This window comes from Chroicocephalus ridibundus, chromosome 2, assembly GCF_963924245.1.
Source record: "Chroicocephalus ridibundus chromosome 2, bChrRid1.1, whole genome shotgun sequence".
Lineage (NCBI taxonomy): Eukaryota > Metazoa > Chordata > Aves > Charadriiformes > Laridae > Chroicocephalus > Chroicocephalus ridibundus.
In genome coordinates this window covers 143414821-143431948 of record NC_086285.1, presented here as the reverse complement: position 1 = coordinate 143431948, position 17128 = coordinate 143414821, and the positions used below count along the sequence as shown (strand labels likewise).

General features: G+C 39.3%; 1 protein-coding gene across 2 annotated transcripts; it reads right to left on the bottom strand.

Annotated features, from left to right (window-relative positions):
• Positions 1 to 886: 886 nt before the first annotated feature.
• On the bottom strand, positions 887 to 17119 carry LOC134512127 (RING finger protein 151-like). Of its 2 annotated transcripts, XM_063327204.1 has the most exons (8): positions 16993 to 17119; positions 12443 to 12558; positions 11250 to 11475; positions 9947 to 10086; positions 8011 to 8173; positions 6661 to 6781; positions 5430 to 5672; positions 887 to 4548 (listed from the first exon to the last, which is right to left on the bottom strand). In XM_063327204.1, the coding sequence occupies exons 3-7, from the start codon at positions 11453 to 11455 to the stop codon at positions 5436 to 5438; spliced, it is 867 nt and encodes a 288-aa protein (XP_063183274.1). In that variant the 5' UTR covers positions 11456 to 11475; positions 12443 to 12558; positions 16993 to 17119; the 3' UTR covers positions 887 to 4548; positions 5430 to 5435. The 2 variants fall into 2 exon arrangements, with proteins under 2 accessions (XP_063183274.1, XP_063183273.1); XM_063327203.1 differs by having other exon boundaries at positions 887 to 5672.
• Between the last annotated feature and the right edge of the window lie 9 nt (positions 17120 to 17128).

Genomic DNA, 17128 nt, shown 5'->3' with positions numbered 1-17128 from the left:
GTTGTCAAGCACTGGAACAGGCTGCCCAGGGAAGCGGTGGAGTCACGAGCCCTGGAGGATTTAAAAGGTGTGATGCTGAGGGACATGGTTTAGCGATGGTTTTTGTCCGCGTTAGGTTGATGGTTGGACTCGATGATCTGAAAGGTCCCTTCCAACTTAGGCAATTCTGTGAGTCTATGCAGCCTATCATTCTATTGCGCTGCTCTCTCTAGTTGTGACACGCAAACTTTCAGCCTTTATTTTCCCTGCTAACTCCTCCCATGGGACAGGGAAATATGCTGGAGACAGTTCATGCAGATTACTCCATGGAGCAGATCCGCACTCTAAAGTGCCCCGCGTCCAGAGGGTTTGTGTTTAAACAAATGCGTCCCTAGATTACAACTTCTGGACAAGTGTCTTGTTTTCCTGTTTTTACATGTTCCTATCCCACACGGGCTCCTGTAGTGGCCATGGAAAACCTACATTAGGGATAAAATCCCTTCAGTTGATGGGACGGTGAAGTCATTTTTCCCTTCTTGCCAGTTTACTATCCTGCCGTCTGTGCAGGACTGGAGTGCCATACTCTCCTAGTCCAGGAGCTTCCCACTTTTGCTAGCTCTTCGCCTTCAAACCGGCTGCTCCTCCTATTTGGAAACTCCCATCTGCGAGGCAGGAGAAAAATCCTTGAGAAGGGGGACTCGGTTCGAGCGCCTGCCTTGTTTATTGCTATATACTCCCTCTCTTTGACACAATATTGCCTTACCCCCTGCGGTGCACTGACCCCATGTTGTACTTTATCCGTGACTTCCTGTGCTGTGCAGCCAACACACCTGAGTTTTCCCATTTCATCTGGTAAAGAGGGTAATCAAACTTCTGTAACAGAAAGAAGTAAACCAAACTGTGTTAGTTATGGTATAGACCCTTTATTAGTTCAACTTTTATACAAAGTGTACTTCAAAGTGATACAAATAGCGTTACTGTTTCTTTTACAGACTAGAGATTAAGACCTGTTAAGCACTGTTTTATCCTTCTTGTGTATATAAAGGTAGAAAATGTAAATAGATTGGCAGTGAACCATAACGCTGGAAGACAGTTCAATGTTTCTTTGTTAATAGAAAGTTGCATAGAATTGTAGGTCTTTAGAAAGGCATCTATCGACGTGGTAAAATCTCCCTGACCTACCGTACTCGGTCGGAGAAGCAGTGCGGGAGAAAGGCAAGGCTGGTACTGCTCCTCTGAAATTCCATCCAGCACTTCCGAGTCGAACGGCTGTAGGAAAGCACCGTGCCAGAAACGCCCAAGAGGACAGCACACGGAAAATTTAATTTATGAGTCTATGAGTCTTAGGAACTGTTTGCCACATGGGATCTATTAATCTATTAACACGTTAAACTTCTTAAAATCCACCTAAGAATATTGGAGATAAAACCACTTTTGGCCAGTCAAAATACGTCACTATATTAGGTATTATTTTGCTTGCCTGTGTAATTCCATTCCCTTCTGTGCTGACAAGAAACTCCTGTATGTGTGTGCTGCTAAATTAATTTATCTCATATGAGACTGTTAATCTATTACTGAAGTCATACCAACTAAAAACTGCCACCTTAATTAGGAAGTCCAGCAAAATTCTTCCTTGCCACTCCCGCCCCTGACTCAGATGCACGGTTCTCAGTTCCATCGGAAATTCTCCCCAAAATTACTCTTCCCACTCCAAGTAAAGCAATCCTGGCAGTAATGTTCCATACTGGCCCTGACCACTGACAATTTTTTGCTTTGGGAGGAGTGCAGGAGAACAGGGAACGCAGCTTTAATGCTGAAGGAAACAGAAGAAACAACGCTTTGTCCTGAATTTGACCTCTCAAGTGGAGAAGTAAGTTTATGGGAACTAGTTTACATGTTTTTATAATTGGCCTCTTGGGTCTTCAGAATAAATATGTAACTGTTCATTTTCTTTCAAAGACAAACTTAACCACTTCCTTTAAAATATTAATTACCTTGAATACATCCTTAGTCTTATTCTTTTTCACCCAATTTGATGTAGGATAAGGATTTGCTCACTCCTTGTCATACCTTGTAGCCTCGCTTTATTTCACAGCTTGCTCTCTCCGAGTTGTTTGCGAATCTCCCAGGTTTGGTACTGTTACATTTCGTACCCACTTAATTGTGGATAAAGATTTAATCTCCTTTTAATTCTAATGCTGTGCTAATTGTAATGCCACGAGCTGGCCGTTTACCCTGGTAAGCCAGGCAACTGGTGCAGCTGCGTCGCAGCTCGGGCTGAGGGAAGCCAATGGGACAGCCCTTACTCCTCCTTTCCCGGCTCCACGGTCTTCGCTCTCCCTCTTCTAGCTGCAAAGCACTATTGGAAGCAACAAAAAATACAACTGTTTGCACAGTTACTGGTCCACTTGAGTAACGCTTCCGCTTGCTCTCAGCACGGTTCCACTTGTGAAGAACCGGAATTGATTAAAGAGTGATTTAGTGTGAGAATATGAACACCAGTAACCCAGTGCTGCAGCCCTCCCCTAATGCACTTCTAGCAGCGTCTCTCCTATCATCCTAAAATAAGATCGTGCCCAGGGAAGCAGCACTTCCAAGTGAATGTCTTCACTTACACCAAGTCTGCTACAATGTTTGGACCCTTAGTTTTTATAAAAAGGATTAACAGACTATTTGAAAGAAAGAAAAAAAAAATCCCTTGCTTCTGCCAGCTGCTATTAAGAGCTGTGTAATGCCTGAGACTGGAAAAGCTAAAAGCAGATAAAATATTAACATAATGGGCTATTTAATTTCAGCCTAGTTAATTATAAGACAGGTAAAATGATGACCATACTTCAGTATGTGCCACCCTGTGAGTTGTCCGTTAGTACAGGAAAATCTTAAGTGCAGAACAGTTATCAACACAGAGGAATGGGAATGGAATTAAAGTAACTGGAGGGATCGGATGCTATTAGCTACTATGTGCCCATTTAAAATATCTCTGCAAGTGCTAAAGCAAAGCCAAGCTGACAGGTCATTCCATCAGGTGGACCTAAAGCATTGCCACATTTCAGCACTGGAAGTTCAGACTCTCCAGAGCTAGCAAGTGGAAGATACACAGATTGCACAGCAGAAAGTCCTTCCCTACCACCTAGGATGCGTTTTATCACACAGTTTCATGCCTGTCGCTCAGGGGACAGCCAGCAGATGATATGCTAAGTAAATATTAAATAAACCCTGTTTCCTATACTAGAAGGAATTCAGTCGTAAATAAGAAAGTGAAATTCCTAAACCAAACAAATGCAGAGATCCCATTATGGGGAAAGCACAGAGCTAATACCTTGCTTTTTCTTCTGTGGTCCCAACAGAAGATTGGGTGATCATTACTGCCCTCCAACGTGGGAGAGATGATCCAGCTCATCCGAGTTCTAAAGGATTTTGAAGTAATTTTCTTCTTTCACATTAAGCAAAGTAGATAAAGTCATGTCACAGAACCACACGGCTACAGCACACAGAAAAGCACTGACTGATTCTAATAGCATGAAATCTGGTGTTGCCGAGAAGCTTCAAAATTAGTGTGAATGGGCACAGAGACCACAGACACCAACAGCTTGCTTATTTAAAACACAAGATAATAAAAGCATTCTTACTTTCTACCTACAGCTTTAATACGCACACTGATGTATGTGAACTGACCACTGAACGGTTAGTATGAGTGAAGGTCTTTCCAAATTATAGCTACTGTTTTACCATTTCAGATCGTTAAATGCGGCTGCTTAAGAGATGTGCTATGTCACGAGCTGGCGAGACTGCTATAGTGACCTAAATACTGTCAATGACTGCAATTTAATTTAGAATATAAGGACTGAAAACAAGTAAATATTTGGACATAACTCTTCCTATGGAAGTTTTCTTTCAGAAAAAAACCCCAACCTTTTACAGAAGAGTTATTTCTGTCAGTTTTTAAATGCTCAAGACCTGAACATGTGCACATCTGCTTCAGTGGTACTAAAGAAACAGCAAGTTAGAAGGATTTATTGACGCCTGAAATTAAGACAGCTCTGACCGCAAGTCTTCATAATGTAGTGGATGTGCTAAAGAAGGTTGCTGCCTCTCTCTTTGGTTATGCTGTTAGCCGTAAAAACATTGCTCTGAGTGACAGCAAGGCATGCACAGTAATGTATTTGCTTTCTAAACTATAAAATTAGCGTATTGAAATTGTTGCACCTGCACAGGTTTTCCTGAAAGTTCAAAACTGATTTAGCACATTCAGTAAACAGGAGGCCAGGTTCTCCCCTAGACACTCCACCGAAGAGCTGCAACAGAGAGACAGATTATGGCTTAATTGTAGCACTGAAAACAACATGAACAGGCTGTGCGAGAAGTTGAGAGAAAAGTCTTTGAACTGTACAGATTTCTCGTGCAGTCCTTACAGATAAATGCCCCCTTGATTCAGTATTTGTGGGTCTGTTAAAAAAATCCTAGCTTTTACACAGCTGCAAACTTGAGTACTAATAAAGACGTCCGAAGTCCAAGTGACTGTGCAAATATTCATCTGTTGTGGATATTAACGTTCAAGTAGCCTTAAACCTGCCAAAACAAAATTAAGGATACTCAAGATATTTATATATGCTGGTCTTAAGCATATAGAATAGGCTGGTCTTAAGCTTAAGGACCCTGTAGAAATAGTTGATATTGTCACATATAAAAGCTTCAATTTTTTCTATAGAACACAGGCCCCCTCCCACAAACTCCAAGTTACTCACACGTCTATTTAAAAGGTTTTAGATGACTCCATTGCCTTGGGCTTTGGCATTAGTCTCTTAAGTGTGTTATCAGCCTGAGAAATTAGAGAAGCTCTAAAGTAAAAGTCAACCTCACCTGAAGCTGTTACATAGCAGTAGAATTGCTATTTAAAGTGCTTTCTTTCCACCTTTGAAATAGACCTTCTACAGACCATAAACAAACAAAATCCATTAATTTTTATTACTGACTTACTAATACTATTACTGACTTTTCCCAAAATTAAGTACATCCCAAATGTCATTACTGATGATCACATTTTCTTTCTGTTTCAAGTATAAGCATAAACTAGACTTAAATGGACTACAATTGACCAGGAAGGAAACAACCCTTAAGTACCTTTGAGTTTAAAAGCCTCTAGCTTTCAGGCCTGAAAGCCTCCTATAAATGATGCACTGAAGAGATAACTAATCAAGCCTCCTTCCCCCTTTTTATAAAAACATTAGCTAAAAATGTACTTGCCAGTTACTGCTTTTAATGCCCAGTGTTCCCTAAGAGAAAATTCCCCCATTTGTTTTTATGGCCTAAGAGGAAATAACGTAGTAATCTAGGTTTTAAAAGAAAACAAGTAAATCAGAAATTACATACAGTTTATCAATCATTCACAAAAAGTAGAAAAGTTTGCCAGGTGGTCACAGAAATCAGAAGAAAACGCTTTTTGAGCTTACTTCTGTTTAAATAACTGTAACTTCCCTAGGTTTTCGTTTTACACTCTCAAGTCGTGCTAGAGGGCGGAAATTTGTTGACTTCCTGCTTCCTTCTGTAGTAGTTAATCGACAGTCCTTCTGCAGCCCCCTCAGCAGCTCCATTAATTCCCGTTTTTCCAGCTCTGCCTGCTCCAGCTCTTGCCGGTGCTGTCTCTCTGCAGCCATCAGAGAGCGTACGTCTGACATCATTCGTGACATCTGACTCTGAAATGCAAATACAAGTTTATTGCAAGAAAAAACCTCTTTTCTAATGATGGTGGTACGAAGTTGAATTGTCCATGCATGTAGGGTGATGGATTATAAAGAATAAGCAACATTGAAATAATTTTTTGACAGCAGAACAAATGTAAGCAACTTGAGACACAATCCAGCATTCACCTACTGAGATGGTCTTCTTTCAAAAATTCCAATACGGTTTTCCTAAAAGTGCAAAAAGTTTCTTACAAAGTATAATGAGAAGCAGTGGTTTTATCCAGTTGCTGCTTAAATTCTGTACTCCAAGACCCCAAACAAAATAAGGTTTTGGTTACATTCAGATACAGTCTGCAAAGATTTAACATCAAATCTGATAAAAATATAAATGTAAACTATAAAGCACATCTATTGCTTTGGGCTTTAAAAATCATTATTCTGTGATATAATAAGAACTAGATGAATGAAGAGGTAAGACGGCTTTCCTCGTTACTTGATTAAGTTTACAGTGCGACTTTCCAACCTTTTGACCACAGCTGAACCATAGCATAAATACCACTGTCTGCAGTAGGGCTCTGTGTCAGCACTGGATTAAGTCACTTTGGACAGCACTAAAAAAGGAGCTGGATATTTAATTACATCCGATTTGTGAGGTATGCCCCATGTTTAGACACTGAAAATGAGCTTCAAACTGATCTGCTGACACGTTATGTACGCACAGAACAATGCAGCCCTGGTACAGGGGTATCCAGGTCAGCTCCAAATGAATTTGAAGTAGATAAATCCCACGAATACAGCACTCAGCCTGCTTCTCAGCACAGCTGCTTAGCCTAGGCAAAGCATTGTGCTAACACCTTTGGGTTTGCTTCCCGTACTTTATGGAATGCTCATCTGTATGAGACTACATTAACAAAACGAGAGACTACTACTGGGAACAGCAAAAAGCTAGACTGTTAGGAGAGGGGAAAAAAAAAAAAGAAAATAAAATGGTCATATTTACCTTTAGTTCTTCAATTTCATTTTGCAGAATACTCTCTTTTTGGACCATATGCCTTCTCTGTGAATCTAACCTTGACTCCATCTCATGTTTTGCTTCCTCCACTCTGCAGATCATTTCTGACCTAAAAAGTTTATTTCTCCTTGTTAGGTCTTGTAAGTATGGAAAAAAAAAGACTTTCAAATTCCAGAAAGCCTTCTTGCAGCCAAACAGCCTGACTGGATTCCCATCATACTCTACAGGACACCTCTCTAGAGGTGTGACAGTCCTATTTATTAATTTAAATAAAACTAGTATAAAACAGTGCATGTGCCCAGGGGGCACTAAAGTGACCATGGACAGCCTATACAGGGGACAACTGTACCATATTCCTGAAATAATTCTATGAGCTCAAGATCACATATTTGTGACTTCAAATGACTTACTGCCTTTTACTTATAGTATGTGCTTGCTTAGTATTACTAAGCACGGGTAGTCAAGATAAAAATTGTGAACACTGTAGTATTGCTAAACATGTAATCTTGTCACTTCTATGGTGGACGCTAAACGATAGTATGCAGTAAATTAGTATAAGTTAATCACTTACACAGATTCACAGCCAAAACCTAGCTGTTACTACATTAGCCTTTTGAGTTCAGAAACTAGGTAGCAGAATCCCTTTTGTCTCAATGCATTTAAAACAGATTTGAGCCTGACTTCACAGCAATGTTCGACACCACAAGACTTAGTCAGTGAGCTGAAAGATAGAAATGGGAAGGAGCATGGAAAAAAAACCAGTCCAACTGGAACACCACGGAAAGGGAAAGCTACAGAAACTATAAAAGAATAAAAAGAGGATGCCGGTGAGAAGAGTCAACTGTTATCATCAGTTGTTATTAATCTGCCAGGACTTTAATCAAAACTGAAAATTAGATCCTCAGAGTTTTAATCTACCAGTCTGTAGCTGACAAAATAACAACAGATTTTTATCCTCAGGATTTGTAAAAAAAATATAAACTAAACTTATCATGTGACTTTGGGTCTACGTCAAGCCAATGGAAAAATGAAATTCCCGTCTTCATTCCAGTTCTTGTTAGGTATTTTACCATTTTATATAGTCAGCTTTCAGTTCAACAGCAAGCAATGGTATTTTAGGATTTATGATAACTAGGACAAAAAAATAACAGCAAAAAAATCAAACCAGTAAAAATTTAAAGTCTATGCTGACCCATAATAATACTCTGGACCATTATTATCAAGTAATTAACAGACGATTTAACACATAGCAGAATCCAGTGCTAGTATTTGAAGTGCTTTATGCAGTGATTTTAGGCCCAGACTAACACAAAAATCAAAGAAACAGAAGATTTGTACCGAAGTAGTTCTAGCTCGGTTCTTAGCTCTGCTACACAATTATGCTGTGTGTCTTCTGCACTGAGAATGGTGTAACCACAACCGTTGGGGCATTCACGGCTCCGGTATTCACACACTGCCAGGTGACCATCTAAGTTGCGTCGCTCAATCTGAACTGTACAACCTGGACAGGGAACAGTAAAATAAGCCAGTCATTTACAACTAACAAAAGCATTTTAATTAACCCCAAACAAAAACACTCAAGCAAACAAGCTGCAATATCTTGAGCTAACCAACTGTCAATCTGTTAAAGCAATGAAAAAAAGTGATTTCTTTAGAATGCAAAATGTGATAGTTGTAACACACATACTAGTAATAAAACACTCTTAAAAAGTCTTATTAATGTATTTATCCATTAACTGAAAACACGTATTAAAAAGTAGGTATTTTCTGTGAAGTCTTCTGCCACTGGTCTGGCGTTAAAGCACCTTCAGTAAAGACAACACTGATGCTAAGATTGTAGCGGCTTGCCTGCACTGCCACCACAGACTGCAATGACTGGAATTGAAAAAGCCTAAAAAAAACATTACGTTATCAAATTCAGAAAAAAGGTCCAAGGACATGTAGTAAAACTGTGGGTGAGATGGAATATAACTTATTTTCCTAAACACTGGTTGGACCTGTGTATAACATACTAGACCACGTAAACAAGAACATTTATTTATGAACATTTAATATCTGATGTAAAAATAGAAACATTTCCACAGAAATTGTAGGACAAAAACTTTACAAGTCTGTAGTGTAAAATGTGCAGAACCAAAAATGAACACTAATATAAATTATTGGTACTTTAACACTCTAAACTTTGAAGTTGGTAGTCTTTACTTTTAATCTTTGAGTCACTGTTTGACATGATATATACTATAGCTCCTTCCATTTGATTTGAAGATAAAATAGATGTAGGAAAACCGAAACAATAGAGCAATGAAACTTGCCAACAAACCATAGCAGAAAGTTACAAAAGACAGCCCTCTAGAAGGGCTTTACTAATAAATATAACGGTTTGTAATTGAAGGTGCTCAGAATACACTCCAATGTACTCTTGAGGAAGAGTTCAAGAGACGTAAAAGCCCTCCCAGCCTGGACAGCAGACATCAGAGATAAGGTGTGATAACTCTGTAAATGCCTCTGTTTCTGGAGAAAGTAAAACAGGTGAATCTGAAGCATCTGCAGGAGTCACTTACTGCTGAGAGAAATTATAATTTCCAGTGGAGCAATTCTAGCACCTTTATCTTGTTATAATTAATTACGATGTCAGACTTGACTACACCCTTAGCATCATTAATTAGAAATTAACTTTGTCTAGGAACATACAACATTTTGAATAAAACCAACAGAGAAATTTTAACAAGATGTTTCTTTTTAGCAGTATGTTTCTTCCTCAGGAGGCGTAGGTTTCTTTTAAATAAAGACCTTAACATGAACACACCAATTCTAACCAGAACTTAGCTTAAAACAATTCTCATTTTCAAGATACGTTTTTGTCAAAAACAAGACAGCGTGAGCACATGCACCACAGAACTGGACATTTTATTGTTACCCATAAGCATTCTGTAGGTGCTATTACATTGATTTAAATATCAAAATGAACAGTCAAAATTGAAAGACAAACTCATAACTCGACAGAAAGCAAAACAAACACACTACTGGATTTTCATAAATTTGAAGGCCATCATTCTCATTCATTTTGATTAGCTCCTGGATAAGAAATTGTGGCTAATGATCACAATTGCCATAAATCAGTAAAATTTTGTTCAAAAAGACTGCTAAAAAAGCATGTTAAAGCTCTGAATTTCTGTTTGGAAATAATGGCCATTATTGCCATTCTTTTGACAGAAAGATGACACACACATGTTTTCTGAATATAAAGGATTCAACTTCTTTCAGTGTTACTCACCGGCATTGGAGCAAGGTATCTGACTGTATTCACACTCCCTTTCATGCCTGTCTATAGACTCCAGAGAACAAACCATTTCACAGCCATACTCGCTGTTTTTGCAATGTAGCTGAAGACGGTTTAAATCATTTTTCATATATCTATGTGCAACAAAAAATAATTTGTCCTTAAATCTGGGAACATTATTGAAAAACTTGTATTTTCAGCTTTTTGGGAAAAAAAAAGTACAATTCTAATCTCCATTAGGAAAAATGGTGAATAATCACTGTAAATTTCTTTTTTTTTTTTTTCAGAATTCAAGTGACCATATTCGAAAAGAACAGGCTTAAAAGAAACAACATTAATGGAAAATTCAGTCTCCAAAATTAAATGTGCAAATGAAATCTTTATTTTTTAATAAATTTTTGACCCTGACCTTTCACTAGCTCAGCAGGTATTACCAATAACAAACAGTAGGGCTACTCATTCACCATTTAAGTTTTGTGTTTGTAAACATGCCAAACCAAAACGACTACAGTGAGTACAGACAAAACAGTCTATAAATTAAACTCTAGGATTCTGTCTACACTACACTCCAACCTTCCACACAGTAAAATCTCATTAGTGACAAAAATACCGGGAGTACTAACGAAGTTAATTTAACATCTGTGGCTGAAGGTTTTAAACACAACATAACTGCTAATCTGAGCAAGATTAGACAACTCATGGGTTAAGCAGCAAGCAGTGTCTACTGATGAAACACTGTGTGCTGGCAAGGAATTACAGAAGACGCTTGTGAAAACAGCCCACTTTACATAACAAGGTAGGTCAAGTCATATTCTTATGACTAAAGACCTTTTTAAAAAAAGATTTGAAAGCAAGAAGTTTGGTTCATATCAACAGGAACTGTTCATTACAAATCCCACCATACTATCTAGGTAAAACCGAAAAGGAAACAAAAGATACATAGCGTTTAGTGACTGTTGTCAAGAGTTGCTTTGCCTGCTTTTTCTAAAAAAGTATGGGAAAGTTTTGGTGCTGTAGAAGACATTCAGAATAATATCCAGACAGATACCTAGAATCAGCATTCAAGATAAAAAAAGGCAGAGAACAAACTAAGTGTTCTTTCCACTTTGAAATATTAATACCTTGAAAGTTAGTTATAATAAATAGAAAATGCTAATGCTTTCATGCAAGTGATCAGTTTCTGCCATAGGCATACTGGATAAAGACAATGTGAGCGACAGTAAATGACGAGATGAAGCTGTGCAAGCAAAGTCGAGAAATTAATGTAATTTCAACATACAGCAAGATTATTGTATACCTGTAGAGAGGTCGTAGCAAAGATACATCAATCATTTGTCTGTCTTCAGGGCAGTTACTGTGATGAACAAGCCATCCATGTATACAAGCAGTACAGAAAGCGTGTTCACAAGGAGCCTGTAATGGATCTTCTAACACATCACGGCAGATGGAGCATAATAGCCCTTCATTAACGTAGCCAACGAAACGCTCAATATCATAACCCATGCTCTCTATACACTTTCAACCTATTAAAACAACACAGAAAAATAAAGCAGCTTTTTACTGAATCTGTATGGCTGGATCCACAAAAAGGCCTGGAAGCAATTCTAGAAATACGGAGAACTTACTGTGAATAAAGAACTTCACAGGTGAGAATGCAAACACTTAAATACTTTGGAGACTTTAAGATTTAAGTGAAAATTTGAGGACTGTACTGCTGGATGTCAGAATCCCGATTTTATATCAAGATTCTCTGAATTCTGAAAGCAAAAACTTTAGGAGACAGTTAAGCTGTGCTTATTCTCAACTCTGTTATTGAACGTACTTTTAGCAGACACTGTGAAACATATAGTTTCTATTTACTTGAATTCTACCTGAAGCAGAAACATCATACAAGTTCAAATGCAAATGTTTGCTTTCCATTTTAATGCCTTTTACATAATGCCTAACAAATTTACAATCCAGTGTCCTTACAGACAATAGCTATGCTACTTTCAGCCAGCAGATTTTGTATTTGTGAACTGTACATCACTTTATGTGTTGCTTTTATACTGAAAAAAAAAAAAGGCTAAGATTCTCTCCTCATTGTAGACTTCCATTCCAGGGGGAATGGCATGAAATCTCCATGTGCCTAGAGAAATACTTAATATTTGGTAAGATAAAGAAGCCAAAACTGCAGTTGACCCTGAAATCATGAGGAGCTACTGTCTTCTCCTATATGGTCTTATTTTATAAAACTGAGCAGCCTTTAAGTGGATTTAGAAGCTTTGTGAAGAAGAACTAACAGGCAATCTGCCTTCACCAAAATCCTATCACGAAAAGCCTAGTAGAATTTGGTAAGGCTCCACAGAACTCACTTAAAAGAATATGGTTTAGTCTTTGCATTCCTCCTTAACATACAAAATTAGTTTTGCAACCCCACTGAGACTTGTGAAAGAGGTTTTCATTAGTCATGAGGTTTACTAAACAAAACAGAAAGGGAAGATATCCTACCTTTATAGATTTTACTACATATATATGTAGTTTGTCCAAATACTTCAGAAAGTTTTCTGATCAGTAAGGCATGTAATACTTCCTTCCTTCAGTTTCTCTTCACTGCTTTATTATGCCTTTGAGAAAAATTAGAAAGAAAAAGGCTGAGTAGTGCCTCCTAAATTACCGAGTTCTATGCCTAACCGGACAGCTGCTGAATAGATGATATCCTAACAGACCATTAAAATAAAGCTTTCCAAAGCAAGCCACTGTAAAACCTACAATTCAACACAAGAGATCTGACTAGGTTGGGGGGAAGGGGAATCACCAGTCCCTCTGGTGATGTAGATACTTATCACAAAACTGAACACCCTGCTGCCATTTAATTTTGAATCCTTACAGTTTTGTCCGTAAGATTGAAGACAACAGAATTCAATATTATTGAAAAGTAGCAACTGAAATCTGGTAAAATTATATTCCTTAAAAAGATTAATTTCTTATCTAATCTGGTTTTACCTGAGCATGATATACAGTTTGTTTTTAAAACAGAACTTTCACAGTCATGTTTGTTGTATTGACAAATAACATTGCTCTGATGTCTAACATAACTAGGGCTGCTCATTTAAAACAAAAAATAAAAAAAGATGTCATCACTTAAATCGCTTAAGGTGATACCCAGCAACTGCAATATGACATTCAAACAGAATCTCAATCTGAATTAGAACTGTGTAAGAACAATAAGGATCTCTAAGGACTAACATCAAATTTTACTCTAAAGGGAAAAAAGAACTTTGCAGTTCCTCTTCATGAGTACAATATAAATCTGGAATTTAGAAGATCTTATATATCTGAGTATCAAAGCATATCTTCACTGGTTATGAAAGGTACATATGTTAAAAGGGTATTTGCTAAGATTAAAGTTAATAAAACCTGTACCGAAAGCATACACAAAACAAGCAAGCATGCATATTACCCAAATACAAAACACATCGTCTGCTACAGGGTTTCCATATTGTGTTTTGTTTCTACCGGCATGTTTATCATGCACCCAACACCGCGGCCTGCAGAGATGCTTAAACTAGCTTTAGATTAGCTGGGACACCTACTAGCCGGGTGACCTAGTGACAGCGTTGCCACAGCAGCTGGGAGTGCAATCCACATAGACTCCTGACAAGCTCCCAGGCAGATTTCACAGATTGTATTTAGCTCTGTGCTTCGGTGGCTACACTGTCATCAACAACACAGGGAAACTAGATTTACATGGATCTGGGATACGCTATTGCTTCGGTCACAGCATGGACAGTCTATGTCTTAAAAGAGTCTGCTCAAGAAAATAACATATTATGAAGATGACAAACAGTTCTTTTTACAGTGTTGTTTCCTTGTATGTTTTGACAGGTCTCCTGCAAAGACAGGAAATTCAGGACTTTGCTAGTTCAATGTGAACAAAATGAGCATTATGTTTGCACAAAGCTGTGATTGAAAGAATAGCAAGGATCACAATGGAAAATATAAAAAGGGGAGAACACAGACAATTATCAACAGCAGAATGTGAAGCCAAGTACTAGTTCCCAATACTGATGAAAGCATTAAAACATATAGTATGTTTATGCTGGAGGACTGTTAAACTATTCTATAATTTGAATTGTGAGCCTAAAATTTTGATTTGCCCTGGTGTATCCCAGAGGTTTTAGCTTTTAGAAAACTTTCATGGAGATATAAGACACGTCAACAAAACTATGAGTACTTTTGCTGTCCTAGTGTTTCTGCTCTACTGGAACTGCAGATCCTACATTTTGCACCTACACCTTGCTGATCCATGAGTACTAAGTTTTCAAGACACTCTTTGGCATATTTCAGCAAGTTTGAAGTCTATCAGTATGCAGGAAAGAGTATTTTTATCAAGTGGGAAACAAGAACTTTACTTGTGCAAAAGTGAAGCACAACAAACGTATATGTATATATATGTGTGTGTATATATATATATATACACACATAAAAAGCCCCAACCAAAACCAAAGTTCAAATGGAGTGTGAATGGAAACTTTGAGGCAAAAAATACAATCAAGGGGGTTTCTGATGAGAACTTCAGTATGTTTTCAAGACTGATGTTGGAGAAGCCAGAATCCTTGTGGCTTTGAGTCTGAGACCTACAACAGCTGTCACTGAAGTCTCAGACCTCTTCCAGCAGAGGCTGCCTGACCTGAAGAACCGAAAATGTTTTATCTTCTGCTAACTTCAACAGATGCATTTTAGTCAACGGATAAGCAGAGGGAGAGCATCAGATGAATGCCATGCACTCTATCAGTACAGATCACTTTACTCAGTACTTCCATCACAAAATTACATCATTTTCAATTTCTGCTCTTCCCCAGAAACTTCTGTCTTGTCTACTTGGCCTCAAAGCCACTTCTTCTATTTCTATTGCAATTCACGAATTGTCACACTCCTTTTTTGTTTGCACCTAGAAACTATATTATTTATCACTGCCTTCCCACACTCCACTAACATTTCCAAACCCTGCCTTGTCTTTGGTTTCACTGGTCCAGAATTTTGCCTGTCACCTGGCCATTACCAGCAACACTGACCAGGAAGATATCTGGAATTTGCGGGTGCCAAATCTGGAAGGCAGAAAAAACACAAACTATTACATGCTATTTGCTTTCTATCATTTCATATATATTTTATTTCTCCCCTCTTATTTTCTTCTGACAAGAAAAAATATCTTGCAGATTTCACATATATTAAGTCATTTTTTAGTAGCTTTCATCCCACATTGTTTGCTGGGCAGATGCACATCTAAAGCCAGTTTGGAGCTACAGCCTGCACTGCCTTCAAACAGAGATTTTGTGTGCATATAATAGCAGGGAGAACACAGATGGGATATAGTTCCCAACAACATAATCACATAGCTTGCTAAATGTCTGGCACTAATCAAAGTTATTCCATTGTAAAAAGTCAAGACACTGAAATCAGATTAGTAACTTGCATTTTTTTGTCTACAGTAGTTTCTGATTTTTAAAAAATGTTTCTTTTCCACTTGATAAAACAAAGCATAACTGTTTGAAGGGCTGGAGTGAATCATGACAGAATTACAGATGTGCATCACTAAGACAATTTGCAGAAGTGTGTCTGGAAGAACAAACAATCTATGCAGGGCCCAGGGATGAAGTGACATTAAAATGCGATATTGCTTCAGCTTATGTTTTCACAAAAATAAACCGAGCTTTAAATCCTGATATATAGAGAAGCAGCATTTTAGGGTACCTTATGCCACTCTGCCACAGTCATTGTAAGCCACTTCAAGCCAGCATTAAGGCCCAAAGACGCAGCCTCACTCCTTTAACTGTGACAGTACAAGCAGTTTCTACAGCCACTTGATGTGTCATACTGGGTAACTGACCTGTTTTAAGACTGAACTGGGGGAAAAAAAAGTTTTAATTTTGACAGTTGTCCTACAGCAGCCCAAGGCAATCTATCCACTAACTAAGGTCCTCTTAGCCTCCCTCTCCTTCTTCCCTTGAATCAATTAGAACATTTAATTTGGCCCTTTCCTGAACTGGCTCAGACAACTGAACACACAGACAACTACTCACTGATTTCCTAGGCTAGGTTTTCTTGTAGATGGCTCATTAGAAGCTCCAGTGACTGTGGAAGTGGGGCAAAACTGGGGATGAGCAACCACAGCCAGGGCAGAAAGGAAGGAAAGACAGCAGTGGTGTCTGTGGTTAAGGCTGCTATAGAGCTACTGCCTCAGCTCAGTTCTCCACATCGATACACGGTGGAGTTTCATGAACATTTGTGTAACAGAAAGGGAACAGAAGAGGATAAGAATGAATGGATAGCAATACCAGCTTACACTGATGTAAAAAAACCTGACTTAATCAACAAAAGTTTCTATAATAACCAGTATGAGATATACAAGTAATTTAAGGCCTATGCCTCTACCTAAGAAACTAGAACTACTTAGAACATTTTTACATAATGCTTCCACTTGCTGTCCTGCTGCAAAACCTACTCAGAACAGAGCAATGCAAGATACGGATCACCCAGAGCAGCTTTTAGGTTCTGAAGGGCTGGATGCTGCTGCAGAGAAGACCAAGGACAGAAGAGCTCTCCTCAGAGGCTCTGGTGGGGAAGGGGGGATTTTTCATAGGTAGGAGGAAGGCCTCTGGGTCATGCCTGAGCGGGCTCTTCAGGAATGGTCTACGATCTTGGTCACGGAGAACAAAACTGGTCTGGAAACACTCGCAGCAGCCACGTAACACCGAGCAACCGCACCTAAGCGGACTTCAACAACTAACACACGCTGACCTGTATCTCGACACTCACTAGGCCACAGCTGGCCGAGCCACCATCAGCCCTGAGCTGAAGGTGCCAGCACCAGGCCTGCCGACGGCCAACGACCCCTGACAAACCCTCAGGTCCCCGCCTCCCGCCCCATGGCCCCGCTCCACAAGGCCATTCGCTTCGGTCCCGCTCCCCCCACCACAGCCCGGCTGCCCACAGCCCGCCCCGACCCTAGCCCAGCCCGCGGGCGGCCCTCACGGCGGCTGCAGCCCCCAACTCACCCCGCCCGCCGCCGCCTCGTCCCGCCGCCACCGCCCGCCGTCGCGACATCGCGGTTACGTTTACGGCCACTCCTGCTTGACGGCCGCGCGGCGCACGACAGGGCCGCACCGCCATGCTGTGTGTGGCGTTACGGCC

Excerpts from the sequence above, each read along its gene's own strand:
- LOC134512127 (XM_063327203.1), bottom strand. The coding sequence starts at position 11,455 with ATGGGTTATGATATTGAGCGTTTCGTTGGCTACGTTAATGAAGGGCTA. Across the intron at positions 10,087-11,249 it reads TTGCTACGACCTCTCTACAG|ATATATGAAAAATGATTTAA; the intron begins GTATACAATAAT and ends TGTTGCACATAG. Across the intron at positions 5,673-6,660 it reads ATGAAATTGAAGAACTAAAG|AGTCAGATGTCACGAATGAT; the intron begins GTAAATATGACC and ends TTTGCATTTCAG.